Below are 20,897 nucleotides of genomic sequence, written 5' to 3' on the forward strand. Positions count from 1 at the left end.
TCCCACATGCCGCGAAGCAACTAAGCCCATGCGCCACAACTACTGAGCCTGTGCTCTAGAGCCCGTGAGCCATAACTACTGAGCCCGTGCTCCGCAACAAGAGAAGACACTGCAATGAGAAGCCCGCGTGCTGCTACAAAGAGTAGCCCCCGCTCGCCACAACTAGAGAAAGCCTGCACACAGCAACAAAGACCCAACACAGCCAAAAATAAATAAAATAAAATAATTTAAAAAGAAAAAAACAACAGACAAAGAGAAAAGCTTTGGAGGTGGTGGACTGTAAGGAAGCCCTGTCATTTCTACCCTTGGGTCCTCTAGACCAAGACCCAATCAGACCCAAGCAGATACTTCCTGGGCAATTAGAAATTTAAGGAGAGCAGACTTTCCACCAAATCCACCTAATTCTGGGGCATCAGCCACCGAGCTACTATTTTTTAAAGTTTGGCCCAGTGTATTAAGATATCCATGACATTCACCACAACTTTCACTGGGCCTCAGACACCCTAGCACTCTGACTTGCGCAACTGCTACACGTGCACGGGGAGCCAGAGGAATCTCCTTGGCTGCCCATCATTTCCTGCTTTAAGTAGTGAACATAAAACAACCTACAGAGAGTCCTGATGCTATAGAAGCTGACTTCAATTTAGAGGAAGATTTCTACTTTAACTTTCACATGTTCACTTAATTCTATGCATTGGGCAGCATACTATCCATTGACCAGACAGAACAAAAAATCGAGGAGCAAGCACCTTCCTAGAGACTCAGTGGCCTGGCCAACAACATGACTCTAATATGCCACCCCAAACACAGGCTATCAAAAAGTGTTAAAGGTTGAGAAATGAAGAAAAACTATTTCTGTAAGAATAATCGCACAAGTTATCTGGCCTAGAATACAGCAAAAAAAAAAAAGCTAGTTTTACTTTGAGGAATGGAATCCTCAGCTAACCAAAATATCACATGAAACAAAAGCTAAGAATAACCTAGTTTCAGACCTGAATTCAAAATAGAAATTGCATCTGTCTCCTTGAAAAACTCCTCTAGGTCATGGATCAGTACCAATAAGATTTGTGGATTTTCTTACCTGACAGCAAACTTCAAGTTCTCTCTGCATGAGGTTAATTTTATCACTATTTAGACATTTAAGTGGCAGTTAACACAAGTAAAATGATTTTCCATTCTGTCTCTGTTAAGCTCCAGAAAGAGAGATCAGGGCACTAAAAAGTGAAGTGACTTGTGGTGTCACTGTCAGTGGTTCAACAGTGTAATTACAACCCACAGCCTCCATCTGTAGAATACTACTTAGCACACTCGGGGTTAAACACTTAAGCCGACAATGGCTAAACAGGCAGTTTGGCTTTGAAAAGAGATGTGAATAAAAAAATGAGATTTTTTTTCGGAATCGTAACACCTGAAAGATAGGTTTGTTCAAAGTGATCCTCTTATTTCCTCTGTTATGTTAAATCCCACAAGAAATGGAGCATTTTGTGTTTCTAGTGTACCTCGGTCTTAACACACTTGAAAATGTGCAGCCAACGGTATGACAGGCATGTCACCAAGTAGGTGACATTTCGGAAGGTGCTGTTTGTTACTCAGAAGGGCAAAAACATGCATTTCTATTATCACAGTTCTAAAGCGTGTGTAAAACTCAAAAGGGAGTTCAATGGTGTGTGGTCACAGGGATGACACCAGCAGAAAACTCTGACACCCTGTTACTATGATAGCGACAGCCGTGTCTCCACACACGGCTGTCTCCAGACACAAACACGCCGAGACAAATGAGGCTTCCAGCTACAGGATGGATTCTGCCTGCCAGGGACAGCCCAGGTTCCAGTGGAGAAAAGCTGCCGAAGTCTCTACGTGATCAAAAATTATTTTCTTTCCCAAGATTCAGTAAACAAAAGAGCATTTCCATTTTTCAGCAAGAAACATTTTCGATTCAAAGAAACACTGAAATTCGAAGCCTAAACACCTGTAGCTCCATTCAGCATATGATCCCATCACCTTCATACATGCTGGTACATGCTAACTGCAGGCGTCTATTGTTCTCAACTATGTCTGTTCTCCAGAAAAGATTTTAACCTAAAGAGCATTCCACCAACAAGTATCAGAAAACTAAATTGGCCCTAAGCATAAACCTCTGCATGCAAACTTAAACCAAAAGTCTTCTTTTCTAAGCCCTCCACGTTGGCAAACATTCTCCTGTGCTACTTCCCATGCCAGCTGGCTAACACTGAGGTAAAAACACACACTCTTGCCCACGCCCCTCACGTCACCAGAGTGAGCTCTCTATCTTGTGTTCAGCTTTATTCCTCAATACTTAGCCCATAGTTCGCCCCAATAACTTAACACTAAAATATCAGTCATACTGGAAACCAGCATGACACGTTGACTACATGGTTTTATATATTTTCCAAAAGACTCCCTAAAGGTTTACAAATCCTTCCCTCTTCTTTGTATTCCTCTAACATGCTCCATGAAAGCCTGTGATTTGTTCTACTATTAGACAATATCTCAAGTAATATAACCCACAGACTCTCCACTAGCCTACACACTAGTTTCCTTGCCTTAGTCTCCAGCCTCTACACCCAATCCTTTTCAGTGCTACCATATTAATCCTACTTCATCTCACCACATGCCAATCCAAATCCAAAATGGCCCAGTATCACCTAAAGAAAGGGTCCTCAAACTTGAGCGTGCATACGAATCACGTGAAGGGCTTATTAAAATACAGATTGTATGGCCTCACTCCTTGAGTTTTTGAATCAGTAACTATGAAGTAGGAACACAAATTTCTTTTTTAACATGCTCCTTGGTAACACTAATGCTGCTGGTCCAGGAAACATACTTTGAGACCACTGACCCAAAGCAACAGTTCCCAATTACAGGATCCCAAACAAATTATCAGAATCATCTTAGGAGCTAAAAAAACAAAAAACAACAGCAGCAACAAAAAAACCCACAAAATCCAGTCCTCATCCACAGTGATCCTTAATCAGAAGGTCAAGGATGGGACTAGGAATCAATCCAGAGGTAAACCTAATGCATACTCAGCTTCAGAAACCATTAGCCTAAAGACAAATCACAATCCCCTTAGATGACACTTAAGGGCTTCCACAACCTGAACCCAAACCTACCTATCTGACCTTACCTTCTAGTGCACAAAATAAACCCTCAGTTACAGCTGAACCATTCTTTTCTTACTTATCCGTGAATATCCTTGTCCATTCATTCCTTCTGTGCCACTTACCAGTATCTCACTTGCCATTCCAGCTGTCTAGAATGCCATTTGCATCTTCTCTACCTCTGCAAAACCTCCAAGAATCAGCTCTTCAACAATCCTGAACACCTTTTTTGGTCCATTTAACATGTTTCAGGATGATTATATGACACACTGTGCCAACTACCATTCTTACATTTAGCAACATTAGACCATTTGTGTGTCTGTGTCACTGCATATCCAGTTTATTAATGGGTATATAACCTAATATTTCACTGTAAGAAATCTGTAAGTAATCTGTAACCTGAAAGAATTTTTTAAGGAACTAGAAAATACAGAAAACTAAAACCGATTTAAAAATTGTATAACAATTTTTTTTTTTAATGTTGAGCCTTCTTTTAATTTATTTATTTTTATTTTTGGCTGTGTTGGGTCTTCGTTTCTGTGCAAGGGCTTTCTCTAGTTGTGGCAAGCGGGGGCTACTCTTCATCGTGGTGTGCGGGCCTCTCACTATCGCGTCCTGTCTTGTTGTGGAGCACAGGCACCAGACTCGCAGGCTCTGTAGTTGTGGCTCACGGGCCTAGTTGCTCCGTGGCATGTGGGATCTTCCCAGACCAGGGCTCGAACCCGTGTCCCCTGCATTAGCAGGCAGATTCTCAACCACTGTACCACCAAGGAAGCCCAATTTTTATTACATAATAGTAACCATTTAAAATATGTAGATGACCTCTTACTTTAAAATGCTTTATTCTTGAATCTGTGGATTAATAAAGATGAGTATAATAGAGAGCTAAGAAACAATCAACCAGAGATTAATTCAAGTCATGACTAATATCACTCTTCCACTACATGTCTAAGAAAACACAAACTGGGGGCAGAAAAGTAGAAAAGTAAGAGGAGGAGAAAAATGGAGGAAAAGAAAGAAAGGAAAAAAGCAAAGAACACTGTCATATCTTGACCTCAAAACAAGTAAACATAATACATGAAATGAAATGTTATTTCTACGTTAGACCCATCACCTTGTACTATTAGATCAGTTTTAGTTTTATGTTCTTTATCTGTCAAATAGCTTATGCCAACAGTATATGTACACATTAACATGAAATGGCAACAGTATTGCCAAGTGTATGATTTGGGGACTACAAGTTACTCAGAGATTTAACACACAGTTGATGCCTCTTTAGTGTCTTAAATACATCTTAAGGGTGAAGGGAGTGGGGAATGGGAAGTGATTTCTAATGGATACAAACAGGGACTTCCCTGGTGGCATGGTGGATAAGACTCCATGCTCCTAATGCAGGGGGACCGGGTTTGATCCCTGGTCAGGGAACTAGATCCCACATGCATGCCACAACTAAGAGTTAGCATGCCATAACTAGGGGGCCCACATGCCGCAACTAAGGAGCCAGAGAGCCACAACTAGGACCTGGCACAACCAAATAAATAAATATTTAATGGATACAAACAAGGTTTCTTTTTAGGGTGATGAAAATTTTATAAAATCATATCATGGTGATGGTTGCACAACTCCATAAATATACTAAAAAGCATTGAAATCTATACCTTAAACAGGTAAACCTTGTGGCAGGTACATTAAATCTCAATAAAGCTCTTTAAATAAACAAATGAATAACTCATTCCATAATATGGAAGATAGGCTCCCCAATCATCTTTTGAAATGACATGTGTGAAAGGTATATCTCATTTAATAAGCCAGAAACATACTTTCATTTTTTCATTTCAAGTTAATGTCTGATGGAACTTAAAGTTCCTTAGTTTATTATAAACATTTTTAATATGAGATAATGGGTTTTGTTTTCAGAAGTGTAGGAATTATATACATTTGACAAATCCAAAGTAAGTAGGGCTAAGTAAGGCATATCTTACTTTGTTCATAACCATAATTAATTCTTCATAAATCCTATAAATAGGATCCTAGTAGATTCAAAAGTTGTTTTAAACTTAGAACATTAGTCTTATTCAAATATCAGATATCAAAAACTTATTCATAAAGCATTTTATAACCTTGTGACAACAGGATTACATAGTCTATAACATACTTCCTAGAGCTTAACGTATTCAGGTTTTAAATGCCATAAGTACTGATACAAATAATTCCATTTGATAATATTATATTCTAATACTGTCCAATACATTTGCATAACACAAATATTTTTATTAGTATTTCATGGTACATCTCTTTCCATTCATATACTTTTAATCTGTCTATATCTTTATGTTTAAAATCTCTTAAGCCCAAAATGAGGAACTTGAATTAAAAGATGGGGATATATTCTTCAAAATGCCACTGTTATAATAAAAGGTAAAGAAAAGCTATGGAAATGTTCAAGCTTAAAGGAAACTAAAGAGGCATGAAAAGCAGATACAGTATCTAATGCTAGACTAGATTTTCTACTGGAGGAGCAAAAAAAAAAAAAAACTGCCCTAAAGAACATTACTGGGTCAATCAACAAAACTAGGAAATAGAAAATAGATAACAGAGAAAACACACACAAGTGCATATATAGAGAAAGAAAACAATTGATAAAGTGACAAAATGCTAACAGCAGTTGAATTTGAATTAAGAGTTATATGGGCACCCTTTGTACTATTCTTACCTTTCTAAAAGTTTGAAGTTATTTTAAAATTTCAGAAAAACAACATAAAACATATCTCTTGTAAACAGTATGGTTGGGTTTTTCTTTTTTTAAACCAATCTGACAAACTCTGCCTTTAAATTGAAGTGTCTAGTCCATTTACATTTAATGTAATTACTTACATGGGCAGTATAAGTCTAACATGTTGCTATTTGTTTTCTATTCATCCTATCTTTGTTTTGTACTTTATCTTTTCTTTCTTCATTGTTCTTTTTTCTTCCTTTCCTGCTTTTTTCTTTTGGATTAATCAAATATTTGTTCACTATTCAGTTTTATGCCCTTTACTAGCTTTTCAGCTATACATCTATTTTACAATTTAATGTTTGCTCTAGGGATTATAATATGCATCCTTAACTTACCACAGTTTACCTTAAACATTGTATCTCTTCATGTATAATGTAAGAAACTTACAGCAGTAGAGTTTCATTTACCCTATTCCCATCTTTCGAGCAATTATTGTCATACATTTTACTTCAAAATATATTATAAAACTCACATACATTACTATTGGTTTTGCTTTAAACAAAAATTAAGAAATGAGAAAAATATATTTTATTTTTGCCCACATATTTACCACTTCTGGACTTCTTTATATTTTCCTGTAGATGAGTTACCATCTGGTATTGTTTTCCTTTAGCCTGAAAAACTTTCTTTAACATTTCTTTAAGTGCAGGGCCAGTGAAAACAAATTCTTTCAGCTTTAGTTAATGTGAAAACGTCACTATTTCACCTTCATTTCAAATGATTTTTCCAGTGAATATAAAATTCTAGATTGACAATTTTTGTATTTTATAGGACTTTCAAGATGACATACATCAATTTCTGGCTTGTATTGTTTCTGATGAGACATTAGTGAACATCTTTATCACTGGTTCCCTGTAGGCAATGCACTCTTTTTCCTCTGGCTATATTTAAGATTTTTTTCTTTGCTTTTCAGCTACCTTATGATAATGTGTCTAGATATAGTTTTCTTTGTGTTAAACTTCCTTGGATTTGTTGAACTTCTTGATCTGTGGGTTTATGTTTTTCAACAAATTTAGAAATTTGGGGTCATTGTTTCTTCCAATAATTAACTGCCCCAATCTCTCTCCCTGCTCTCCCTCTGTAGTTCCAACCACACAAATGTTAGACAGCATGATACTGTCCCACAGGACATTATGGCTGTGCTCATTTTTCTTTTCAGTCTATTTTCTCCCTGTACTTTAGTTTAGATTGGTTTTGATTGATTTTTCTTCAAGTTTTCTAATCGTTTCTTATACAGCATGCAATCTGTTGCTAAATCCATCTGGTAAATTTTTCATTTCAGATATTTTCATCAAATTTTTAAAATTCTGGTTATTAGTTACATTTTTCTGCTTTTTTGCAAGTATAATAATCGTATGCTGCACAACGTGGATGCTTCATTATTGAGATACTAGATTATATTACTTTATTTACAGGTGGATCAGACTAATACTGTAGAGACTTGGTTTGGGGCTTTGTTACATGAAATTACAGTATCACGTACACTATGGCTAGAACAGCCCAATTCCTAAAACATCTGAGGTCACATATGAAAGCACAGGATGTTCACTAAGTTCTCCCCACACTGGCTGGTCTGAATTCCAATGTTTCTGAGCATTTGGCAACTTCTGCAATTTCCATTCAGCTCACAGTCCCACAGTAGCTATATTCTGCCTTGGAGTGGGTGAAACTTCACATCTGACCAAAGGCTCAACACTACTCTTTTCATATTTCTGGGGTTCCTTCTCTCTGCAATTCCCTCTCCTTCAGTATCCTAACCCACAAACTGCAGCTGCCTCCGCACCCCTGAACCCTGAACTCTGCTTCATCTACTACTTAGAGCCTGCTGATGTTTGTTCACTTTCCTATGTCATAGTTTGAAAGTGTCCCCAGAGAAGGAGCTGGGATGTATGTGAAAGTGACCTCATGTATTCTCTTCTCTCAACTGATGATGCTGATCGCCTGAGTCCACCCAGTTTTCAAGTTACTTATGGTAGGAGGTAACCACATCATGGACAGAACCAGAAGTCCTTAATTCTAACTATTTTTGAAATAGCTTTAAAATCTATTATCTAATTTCATCATTAAAATAAACATGTAACCTGAAAAGCATATACTTCCATGACAGATTAGCAAACCAAGATATAAAATCTTAAATAACCAGTTTCCAAGCAATAAAGATATTTTATTCAACACACAAATATTCATCAAGCACCTACTATGGGCACGTGGTAATTGACATAGCAGCAAAACAAACTCATGGAATATAGTTGCAACCTATATTCTTTCTACTGAACCATCAATAAAGCACACAGACTGTATCCCAAAAACTGTCTAATGAATGAATAATCAGGAATCAATCAATCCACCAAGAGCATGCCTATACTCTCAAAAATAACTACAATCTACACACATGATTTATTTTTTTCCTGCAAAGAATCCTATTTGCCATGCAAATAATTTCATTTCTACACAGTTATATTTTTCAATTCCCTATATATACTTAATTTTTTTCCTATTAGTAGATACTGTCTAACCAAGTCACTTCTATATAGCTATGTCAAATTTGCTTCAGCTAACTCTTAATCGTATTTCTCATTTTCATCTGGCCATATCAAATATATTTTCCTGGCGCATGGAGAGAAAACATAATAAAATTTCTAAATACCCCCTCTGCAGCATCATACCAAACAGTAATATCATTCCTCCGATCTTCAACAGATCAATCAAAGTGGTACATTTATACCTTACAGGTTTATCTTCATCTCTTAAAATAAGCTCTTGACCTGTCTTTTACCCCAACATATGCAAGAGCTGACTGTAAGAAAATGGTCATAAACTTAAGCTACATATGTTTAGATCCTTGATTGCTACGTATTGAGAATCTCCTAATTTTAAAGCCTGGCCAAAAGAAGTTTGTTTAAAAGGTCTTTTGAAAATGATAGAAGTTCATAACATCAGCAAGCATCACCTTTAAACAGGAACACTACATTCTCACTGCTTATGATTAAGAGAATATTTTAGGTGGCTGATTTTTTTATGTTCCTACCTGTTATTCCGAATCAAGATGAGCACCCTCTGTAAAAGGATCTTACCTGCAGCACATCTTGGATCTTCACCCACACGTCTGCCATGTCATACAATTTGACATCTTCCTGCTGAGTCAGTGGAGTCACAACAGTGTCTTGCAGGTACCCCAGGACCACAGAGTGTGCAGCAGCTACAGCATTAAACTTGTCAAACAGCAACTCCAGCAGTTCTAGAAGTAACCTAGTGAAAAAAATAAACATTTACATACAAACAAACACAAAATGATTGACACTGGCCTGCAAGAAAAACATCAAACTAAAGTGAAGTAGCACACTACCATGTAAACAGCTCATTAAATTTCAACAGATTTCATTTCAAACATTTGTCTGATCTAAGTAACTTTTGAAAATTTATCTGTCTGTTTCCTCTGCTATAAAATGGACATGGTGAAGTCAGACAAAGTATTATATGATCACTTATATGTGTGATCTAAAAAATAATACAAATGAATCTATATACAAAACAGAAACAGACTCACAGATGTAGAAGACAAACTTATAGTTACCAAAGGCGGAAGGGAAGGGGGAAGGATAAATTCGGAGTATGGGACTAACAAATGCAAACTACTATACATAAAATAGGTAAGCAATAGAATTTACTATATAGAGCAGGGAACTATATTCCATATCTTATAATAACCTATAATGGAAAATAATCTGAAAAATATATATGTATAACTGAATCACTTTGCTGCACACCTGAAACTAACATAATATTGTAAATCAACTATACTTCAATTTAAAAAAATGGACATGGTGTACAAATTTTAAAGACAATCTTAAAGTCCCTAAACCAGCAGTAGCAGCTCAGTAAACATTTGTTTCCTTTTTAACATAATTCGGTGATTACTATACTCTTTTATATAGGTAGTTTTTCTAAGCAATTCAGGCAATTTTTCAGACAACAGTTCGAATGTTACAGAGAATGTGCTATTCTCTAGCAATAAATTGGGCACTTTGGTGAGGACACTAATCCTTTTAGTCATGGAAAGCTGCGCTTACTCCCATTCAAATGTATGGCCTAACTTGCCAGAAAAAACTACACACCTGCTGAGAAATCTGACTTTCACCACAGGGAGCAGCTTGGACCTCCGCATTATCTCATTTTGCATCTTGAGAGATGGACACATATTATTACATGAATTTTATATACTCAAGGACACAAAATGAGGCTGCAAGGCAGCTGACCCCAGAACAAAAGTTGATTTTCATGTCAGAGCACTGAGCCACCTACCTCTCTCTATAGTTTTACAGTGGAGATGTATATTCAGAGATGGCTCAGAGCTTCATGTCATGGATGCAAAGTAATTCCCCCATCACTGAGCCTTACAGCATCACTGATCACTCACACTTGGAATCATCCTTTCCTCCTCTGAAGTTGTATTTTATTCCACTTTTAAGGAACTTATCACACATATGGCTCACATGCGTGACTCAATCAACGTGGGTCACATTTATTTATATATAGACATTTTACCTCCCTTCCCCATTATGAGTCCTTTAGAGCAGGCACTGCTTTATACGCCTCTGTATACGCAGGAGCACTCAGAACAGGGAGCAGCAAATATTGGCTGAATGAATTTAATGTGTATACCATGAATGAGTACAGACAATTTTGGAATGTGACCTTTATCGTATAATCTGTGGCTCTCAGTTCATAGTTCCTAAGTAGACTTATAAACCAACCTGGAAAGTAGAAAAAGAAAGCAAAACATCTTGTCAGCAATGTCGATTAACAAGATTTTATTACCATAAATAAGAGGCTGTAACTACAATCTCATCAAAACCTATAGCATAATATCTATTCCTAGGGCTTCTTTATTGACCAATTACTGTAATTAATGTGCCAATGTGACAGCCAATAATTATCTTATGATAAAACCCTAATATCTCTGACATTTTTATTTAGACAAGACAGAATCAATAAAAATGTACATATTCCTCCCAGTCTAGAATATATATATATAATCCAGAAATTACACATCGTATTTGTAAACAGGAGCCATTCTACCTTTGAAGGATGATTTTTTAACATCTTCTAAAGGTAAATTCATATTTATACTCACATTCACCTAAAACAATTCTTCACTTTCATCTGTGTTATATAAGAACTACTCAAAATCAGCAGAAAGAGGTACAAAGTACAGGAAGTTGTATCTAACTTAACTAAAATAGTTAATTCAGTGTTGGTAAATACTCTGTGTAAGACTGGTATCTGGCATCATACAGAGAAAATACCTGATTAAGGTTCTACTTTTCAAATAAAGATTTATGCTGAGTATGTAAAAGCCTGTGGTTCCCAAATGTCAATCCACAGACCAAAATGTATTTTTCAGTGGTAGACAGAAAAATAAGACCATATATTCACGTTTCACAAAGGTAAATTTGTTTGATATTTTTGGTATTCTCTTGGTAAGAAAAATCTGTTATTTTCTCCCATGACTGCAGTTATATTGCCAAATGTCCTTACTTGACAAAATTAAAACGTAGTAACGTTATGCTATACCCAAACATTTCTGGAATGATTTTTTTTTTAATTTTTATTTTACAGTGGTGTATAGTTGATTTACAACGTTGTGTTAGTTTCAAGTGTGCAGTAAAGTGATTTAGTTATACATATATCTATTCTTTTTCAGATTCTTTTCCCAGATAGGTTATTACAGAGTACTGTGCTATACTGTAGGTCCCTGTTGATTACCTATTTTATGTATAGCAGTATGTACATGTTAATCCAACCTCCTAATTTATCCCTCCCCCTCACCTTTCCCCTTTGGTAACCACTAGTTTGTTTTCTTTGTGCGTCTGTTTCTGTTGAAATGATGTCGATTCATGACATTCAGAAGCGTAAGGCATGCTGGTATCCAACTTCCCAATGGCATGAAGTTCTAGGTACAGGCCTACAAACCAGCAATAAAGCAGAAAACACTGGAAGAGGAGTGGCTCCTCTGAATGGAGGGGCTGCTGTCTGGTTATCTCCAGAGCCACTAGACTCCATGACTACACACACCTTGGCTGCCACTCAAGGACAAGAGCAACTCAGCAACCAGGGGCAGTGCTCTGTTTAGAAAAGAGACCTAAGAGGGAACTGAGGTGTAAAATGAGGTCCATGGTATCTTAACAGTATGGAAATAGCAATCCCTGGATAAAATGCAACACACGACCACCTTCGGCCACACCTGGAGGATCAAGACCAAGACAGATGTGTTGTAGTATGACTATCAGAGCCATAAGACAGGCTACAGAGGGAAGAAAACAAGAAGAGCCAGGCCGGAAATCAAGACACTCTATTTGCCGCTCTGCCTACCTTGAAACATCCACCAATTTCAAAGAGAGGGAAGCTCTCCTCTGCCTCACCACAGCACAGTCTCGACAATACTAATAAAACCCGCAGCTCTGACATTAAAACTTAAAACTTTTGTGCTGCAAATGATGCCATCAAGAAAGTGAAAAGGCAACCCAAGAAATGGGAGAAAACATTTGCAAATAATTTACCTGATTTGTATCTAGAATACCTCAAGATTTCTTACAACTAGTAACAAGACAACCAAATTTTAAAATGGACAAAGGATTTGAATATGCATTTCTCCAAAGAAGATATATGAATGACCAGTAGGCAAACAGAAGATGCTCAACATCTCAGCCATCAGAGAAATACAAATCAAAACCAGGAGATACCAGTTTTTGGATGGTTATAATCAAAAAGACAGACAATACAAAGTACTGGTAAGGATGTAGAGAAATCTGAACTCTCATACAGCACTGGTGAGAATGTAAAAATGGTACAACTGCTTTGGAAAACACTTTGGCAGTTCCTCAAAACATTAAACATAGAGTTACCATACGTACCCAGCAATTCCACTCCTAGGTATATACCCAAGAAAAACAAAAACACACATGTGCACAAAAATGTGTACACAAGTGCTCACAGCAGCATTATTCATAATAGTAAAATATTAAAATAGTAGTAAAATAGTAATAGTAAAATCATAAAGTGGAAATAATCCAAATGTCCATCAACTAACAAATGGACCCAAAAAACCCGAGGTATATTCATACAATAGAATATTATTTGGCTATAAAAGGAGATGAAGTACTGATACATATTACAACATGAACCTTGAAAACATTATGCAAAGTGAAAAAAGTCACAGAAGACTACGTTGTGACTTTGTGTGATTATATTTATATGAAATATCCAGAATAGGCAAATTGCACAGAAGGAAAATATGTTAGTGGTTCTTAGGTAGGTGGGAATTACCCACTAAAGCATATGGGGCTTGTTTTGTAGCAGGGACATAAATGTTCTGGAACTACAGAGCGGTGATGGTTGCACACCCTGTGAATACACCAAAAACCAGTGTTTCAAGGGGTGATTTGTGTAGTATGTGAATTATATCTCAATTTAGCTGTTTTTTGTTTTTGTTTTTTAAATCATCAGCTGTGGCTCTGAGTCAGGCCAGTGAGGGCCCAACACCTCCCCTGTGGTGAAGTGAAAACATATAGAACAGTGAAAAAAGGAAACTGATGTCTCAAAAAGTGAAGTAGTATGAACACTGACTCCTTCAGAATCTTACTACCAGGAGGACATTAGTTTTTCTCTATTGGTTCACTTGTTTTTTGTTTGTTTTTCCTTGTTACATAAGTAACCGGTAAAGAAACAAAAGATGCACATTCTTTCCCAACATTGATAATCCCTAACCCTGTAATTATGAGAAAATCTCTCAACTTCTTCAAGTGTTCCTATCTGTAAAACCAAAGTATTAATTAATACCTGTTCAGGAGCCTCACACAACTGATGGATGGATCACATTAGAAAATGGACAGAATTAGTTGAGGTAATTGTACTGTATTAAAGAGAGAGGAGGTTTCAGGATCCTTTTGTCTGGATTTCTGGCTTGAGCAACTCTGAAGACAATGGTTACCCTTCCTGAGAGAAAGAGAAAGAGAAAGAGAGAGTGGGGAGAGGGAGAGAGAATGAGAATGAAGTGAAGACAGAAACTGTTGAAAAGGAGAGCTGTTGGGTTTAGATCTGAAGATGTTAAGTTTAAGGTGTTACATACCGGTCCTCTGATATGCAAGTCTGGAGCCCAGGAGAGACACTGATTTTTGGAAATTTACAAAGTGATAAATATTTGAGAGGATGAGATTACTCAGGGATAATATGCAGAGTAAGAAAAGCAAGCCAACATTCCCCGAAATAGCAGCAGTGAAGAGATGTTCAGGAAGTAGCGAGGCAGGAAAACGACAGGAAGGAAAATTGTAGAAGACAGTGGGGAAGAGAATAGCAACAGAGCCAAGGCTACACGGCAGCCAGCTGATGTAAAGACAGAAATGTACAACTCACAGGTCCCAGTGACCTTGGGAAGAAGGGTTTCAGGGGAGCACTGGATGCTGAACTCAGCAGCGGGATAAGGAGTGAATGGCTAAGAAGGGAAAGAATCCAAGTCAATCACACACTTTGCAAAGGCTGACCATTCCTCACCAACACATGCTCTCCTAAAAAAAGAAAATGAAAAAGCAAGTGACTCTCTCCCAATGCAGCAAGAATAAGAGAGACCAGGAATCACTCACATGAACAAGACATAAAATGCAGTAGTCTGGCCCAATTTAAAGCTACCAGAAATAAACTGAAATATGCTGTTAATATTCACAGGCACTCGCTGGCTGCCCACCCGACACTACATTGAGAAAACAAGTGTTTGCCTTTCCCTGCAGACACACTCAGGATGACCTGCACACACAGAGCCCCACAAAAGTCATCCCCTGAAATTGAAGACACGGGGAGGGGGAAGGGTAAGCTGGGACGAAGTGAGAGAGTGGCATGGACTTATATACACTACCAAATGTCAAATAGAAAGCTAGTGGGAAGCAGCCACATGGCACAGGGAGATCAGCTCGGTGCTTTGTGACCACCTAGAGGGGTGGGATAGGGAGGGTGGGAGGGAGAAGCAAGAGGGAGGAGATATGGGGATGTATGTATATGTATAGGTGATTCACTTTGTTATACAGCAGAAACTAACACACCACTGTAAAGCAATTATACTCCAATAAAGATGTTAAAAAAAGAAAAAAGTCATTCCCGACCCTACTCCACCAACAAAATTTCAACTAAATAAAAGATGATATAAAACATGACACTGCAACTAGCTCAGTTGCTTAAATCCTGTTAGGATCAAGGTTTTCACCACTGATCCAAAAGACAAAAGAGCAGGCAGAATCATTAAATTACTAGAGATTCCTTAAATTGAACTGAATAAAAAAAGGCCTCAGACAGGAATAAGCCTAAGAACCATAGAGATTAGAATTTCAGTTAATTGCAATTTCTACCAGTCAGAAGAAAATCGTGCGTGCAAATGCGCACGCGCGCGCGCGCGCACACACACACACACACACACACACACACACAGAGGTTATTTCCAGAGTCACAAAACAGTATGCAATAATATGCAATACAACACCACAGTCAGTGAAAGAAAACTTCAATCCTGGGATGGCAATGTGGTATAAATGCCGGTATAAAGGACTGGCATTAGAAAGCTGGACTTGGTAGCAGCTCTCTACTGAATAGTCATGGGATTTTCAGTACCTCATGGGACTGTTCCAAGTCTCAGGCTCCTCAAACACAAATTTCCTCAATTACAATTTCCTAATCACAAACTGTGAGAATTAAATGCAATAATGTAAGTGAAAGTATACTAAAAAGCAAGCTCAAAACAACAGTAAATTGCTTCCTTCAACCGTTACCATGTAGAGGGGGAAAAGGCGGGGGACAAGAGATACTCCAGATGTCCCCATGGCCCAGCTGCATCTCTGTCCTTCCCCCAGCTTAGTGAAGTCCTGCTTGTATTCCATAAGATACACTAGTATCATCCCAATAGAACCCCTCTTTAATTCTGTTAGTTGGAGGTGGGTTCTGTCACTGCTAACTAAAAGAGGGTCTAATTCACAGAATAACAGCCAATTCCTTCATTCTATAATCCCTCAAAAAAAAGCAGATGATCACAATGGACTGAGAGAAGTGACAAAAGAGCAACATGCATGGCCTCCTGGGCCAGAGAATAAGAACACAGTCCCTGTTTATGTGTGGTTATGTACCCACACCTCTCCCCCAACACATGGCCCAATGCCTAGTTAAGCTGTGGGTGCCTGAGTACATATGAGTAAAAGAATGAGCAATTTAGGGTGGCAGTATTCGGAGAAGTCCAGGACTAGAGCCACCAGCCTGGGGTCCTCTGCATGGGGCCAGCAGCTAAAGCCGTCATGATGGACGAGAGCCCTTAAACGGTGAGGCTGGAGTGAGATAATGATGATGACAACGACGAGGACCACAACAAAGACAACTACGTCTTCACAGCCACACTGATGACAACAGGCCAGGCGCTGTGTGAAGTGCACACTTTATCCTCGGGAGAACCCAATGAGGAAGGTACTACTTTTATCCCCACATTATAGACAAGAGAATGAAAGCTCAGAGATAAAGAGAGACCAAAGGACTCGATTTTGGAGAATGTTTCTTTTAAAGGATGTTAGGAAAAAAAGTAATTTAAGAGAAGAGGCCAGAGTTATCAGTACTATCAAATGCTACAGAAACCAAGGCTGGAAAGAGCATCAACAGAAGTCTATCCTGCCTCTATTTTCTCACTGCCAACCAGTTTACCCCTGGTACTCTACTAAAACAATTCCTGCAAAAGTCTCAAATCATCATTTTGCTCAATCTAAGATATACACACTACTCTATATAAAATAGATAACCAACAAGGACCTACTCTACAGCACAGGGAACTATACTTAATATTTTATAATAACCTATAAGGGAGAAGAATCTGAAAAAGAATAGATACATACACATGTATAACTGAATCACTCTGCTGTACACCTGAAACTAACACAACATTATAAGTCAACTATACCTCTAAATAAATAAATAAATAAGACCTCTTCAGTCCTTATTCAAGGAGGTGCAGTGCTTGTTTCTACTGACCACTCACTCCTCCTTGAAACACTGCCTTCCACGGGCTCCAACCCTATACTCTCCCACTCGCCTTCCACCTCCCTGGTTGCGCCTTCTCAAGAATCTCTTCCTCAGCCTGTTCCTTAAATGCTGTCAACTCTTCTCGATCCTCATACTCTCTCTGGGTGAGCTCATCCACCACTTACGTCTTCAATCATCCACCCGCTAATGACTCCCAAACGTATCTTCTGTCCAGATGGCTCTCGTGAGCTGTAGACATCAAACCTAACACGTCTTAAATAAAACTCATCATTCTCCTAGCCAAACCTACTTATCCATTTACCTAAGTCAGTGAACGGTATCACTTACCCCAGAAAATCATCCTCCCCTCCCCTCTTCCTCAAATCCAATCAATTACCAACCTCTTTTATTTCTACCTCTTTACTACCTCTACCATGGGCCTACTTTAGCCCATTGCCACTGTTACTCTGCTAATGCAGGCCTTATCATCTCTTCCCTGGATTTTTAAAACAACCCTTAGAGGAGACTCCTTTCCTCCAGTCCTTGCCTCTCCTTCTCTAGACTGTAAATTCAATGAGAGTAAGAACTATGCCTGATTTATCACAGTATTCCAGTATTTGTCATAATAGTAAGCATATGACAGGCAATAAATGAGTATTTGTTCAAAGAAAGAATGAAACAATGAGCTCCAGCAGATGGGGGAGATAGAGACCGGATTACAGATAACAAGTGGCAAGGAAATATGTCTTACTGCCTGTGATCTCCTGGAGGGAAATCAGAAGACCACAACCAAAATATTTCACACAAAATTCTCCTCTCAGAAAGATAACCTCATCAACATAAACATGAGAACGAAAAGAAATATAGTTACAAGCTGAAAGATATATATGCATTCAGAGCTAACTTTAATAATACTGTGTTAAAATCTATTTTGTATTAAAAAACATGAAAGAGTCAAGAAGAAGCAAATATTTGTTCTTTAAACATACTTCCGATTACCTGGCAGGTTTTAAAAACAGGCTTCTTATAAATACAAGCAAAATGTTACCTATTCTTCCAGACAGCCTACTAACTTCCTATCCATAACTACTCCTATGTATCTCATCTTGGAGTGCCACCATGAAAAAAGGCAGAGAATTACGGAGAAGAAAATGTTCAGGAATAGTCACAGTTGCACACGTCAGGAAATGTCTATGGTATAAAGCTACATCATCAAGCTGTGAAAAATGTTCAATATTTAAGGTGAGATTCAACTATCTGGATCTAAATTTAACATCCAGGGAACCTTGAGTTAGTCATTTGGCTGGAAAATCCATGTTAGCAGCCAAGAAGCTGCCTTGCTTGGTCACGAAGTAAAGATACACACACAAGGTAGAAAATCAGTCCTGCTCTACTACTTATCTGCTGAGACCTTAATATCAGGTTTCTGCGTTTTCCCACTGACAGACAAAGGCATTAACCACAGAATATTTATTTCCCTACTTCTATGTTCTAAAAGATAAGAAAATACTGAACTCTGAGCTTAGGTCTTATAAGGTTTTATATGAAAAATTAAAAGAAACTGATCATCAATTATTTCATATCAAAATGGTCTTTGTTTTACACTCCTGTATCTCACATACACATTTTCATAATAAGCTTGGCTGAGCTAGTATTTTTCATTTCAAACAGGACATAGATGCCATTTAATCTTCAAGGTTATCTAATACCTACTTCCAAGGGATAGAGATTAGTTTCACCACTTTTATTAATAACAATCTTCATGTAAAGAGCAGTTACTATTTGAGGAGTGCTGACTAATTCTCCATCTGCACTATGAAAAGAATAGGAAAAAACTATTAGCAATATAGAATGAAACACAGTAAAAATAAAAAGAACCAGTCCTGGCTCTAGTAATTGCCTTCCTGTGTCACTTCCCCACTTGTCAAGTCAGCCTCTCATGCTCAGTTTCTGAATTCTTGGTAGATGACCTCGAATGAACTTCTAGTTCTAACGTGTGGCAAATTAGGGAGTGAAATTAGAAAATAAACCCAGGCCCTTTTTCTTTGAATTAAAGTATTAGTATCATTCTTTCAAAAGCCTTTCCCAGGACAGTCTCCTCAACAAAAGACGATCAAAAAACTGAATGGTCATGTGCAAAAGAATGAAACTGGAACACTCTTACACTATACACAAAAATCAACTCAAAATGAATTAAAGACTTGAACTTAGAACTGAAACCATATAACTCTTACATGAAAACACAGGAATAAGAGCCTTGACATTAGTCTTGGCAATGACTCTTTGGATTTGACACCAAAAGCAAAGATAAACAAGTAGAGAACCACATCAAATTAAAAGCTTCTGCACAGCAAAGGACACCATCAACAGAATGAAAAGCAACCTATGAATGGGAGAAAATATTTGCAAACCATATATATGATAAAAAGTTAATATCCCAAATGTATAAAGAACTCACACAACTCAAAAACAACAACACAAAACACAATCCGATTAATGGGCAGAGAAACTGAATAGACATTTTTCGAAAGAAGACAAACAAATGACCAGAAGGTACACAAAATGGTGCTCAACATCACTAATCATCAGGGAAATGCAAATCAGACCATAAGGAGCTATCACCACACACCTGACAGAAGGGCTATCATCAAAAAGACAAGAGATAACAAGTGTCGGGAAGATATGGAGAAAAGGGAACCCTTGTACACTGTTGGGTGGGAATGTAAATTGATGCAGCCACTATGAAAAACAGTATGGAGGTTCCTCAAAAAATTAAAAGAACTACCATATGATCCTGCAATCCCACTTCTGGGCATATATCCAATAGAAATGAAAACAGACTCTCAAAAAATATCTGCACTCCCATGTTTATTGCAGCATTATTCACAAGAGCGAAGACATGGAAACAACCTAAGTGTCCATCAATGAATGAATAGATAACATACGCACACACACGCACAACCCCACGTTTCCACTGCAGGGAACAGGGGTTCGATCCCTGGTCGCAGAACTAGGATCCCGCATGCTGCGCGGCATGGCCACAAAACACACACACACACACACACACACACACACACACACACACACACACAGTGGACTATTATTCAGCCATGAGAAAGAAGGACATCCTGCCATTTGCGACAACATGAATGGACCTCGAGGGCATTAGGTTAAGTGAAATAAGTCAGACAGAGAAAGACAAATACTATATGTTCTCACTCATATGTGGAACCTAAAAGAGCCAAAGTCAAAGGAACAGAGACTAGAGTGGTGGCTGCCAGGGGCTATGGAAAACGGGAGATGGTGGTCAAGGAGTACAACCTTCAAGTTATAAGATGGATAAGATCTGAGGAACTAAGGTAAAGCATAGTGATTATAGTTAATACTGTATTATATAATACTTGAAAGTTACTAAGACAGTACATCTTAAAAGTTATCACCACAAAAAGAAATGGTAATTATGTGATGTGATGCAGGTGTTAGCCAATGCTAGGGTAGTCATCATTCTGCAATATTTAAGTATATCAAATCAACACATTGTACACCTTAAACCTACACAATGTTATGTCAGTTATTATCTCAATAAAGCTAGGGGGAAGAAAAGCCTTTCACCCATTTGAAAAATCATATTTCATCATAATGGAACATTGGAAAATGTATCCGCAAATCCACTTCCCAAAGAAGAAAAGTTATGATTTTAGGTGTATATTCTTAGTACTTAGTTGTATACTGGTCTTAGTACAAGAACGTACAAGCTTTCTAGGGGAACTGTTTACGTGTCTCTAAGTCATCAGTCTGATTCTCAAGTGAGTCAATTAAGACTCATTTACTCTGTGGCGGCTGATCACACTTCTTAACATGTCCAGCTATCGCTGAGAGGCCTGCCATTGATCACAGCGGGGTGTGGGGTGGAGACTGTACGGGTGCGGGAATGGATGTGTCAGCGTAAATACCGCCCT

The 20,897-nt window shown here is 38.0% G+C and overlaps 1 protein-coding gene across 3 annotated transcripts in view; it reads right to left on the bottom strand.

The window, feature by feature from the left end:
* The window catches only part of EXOC4 (exocyst complex component 4), an 807,055-nt gene that overhangs the window by 679,779 nt on the left and 106,379 nt on the right, over window positions 1–20,897 (bottom strand). For all 3 annotated transcript variants that reach the window (XM_030853847.2, XM_060305296.1, XM_070046302.1), the window contains one exon: window positions 8,973–9,147. In XM_030853847.2, the coding sequence (XP_030709707.1) occupies window positions 8,973–9,147 (175 nt within the window). The remainder of the gene's footprint in view (window positions 1–8,972; window positions 9,148–20,897) is intronic.

The sequence above is a fragment of the Globicephala melas genome, chromosome 9 (genome assembly GCF_963455315.2).
Source record: "Globicephala melas chromosome 9, mGloMel1.2, whole genome shotgun sequence".
NCBI lineage: Eukaryota > Metazoa > Chordata > Mammalia > Artiodactyla > Delphinidae > Globicephala > Globicephala melas.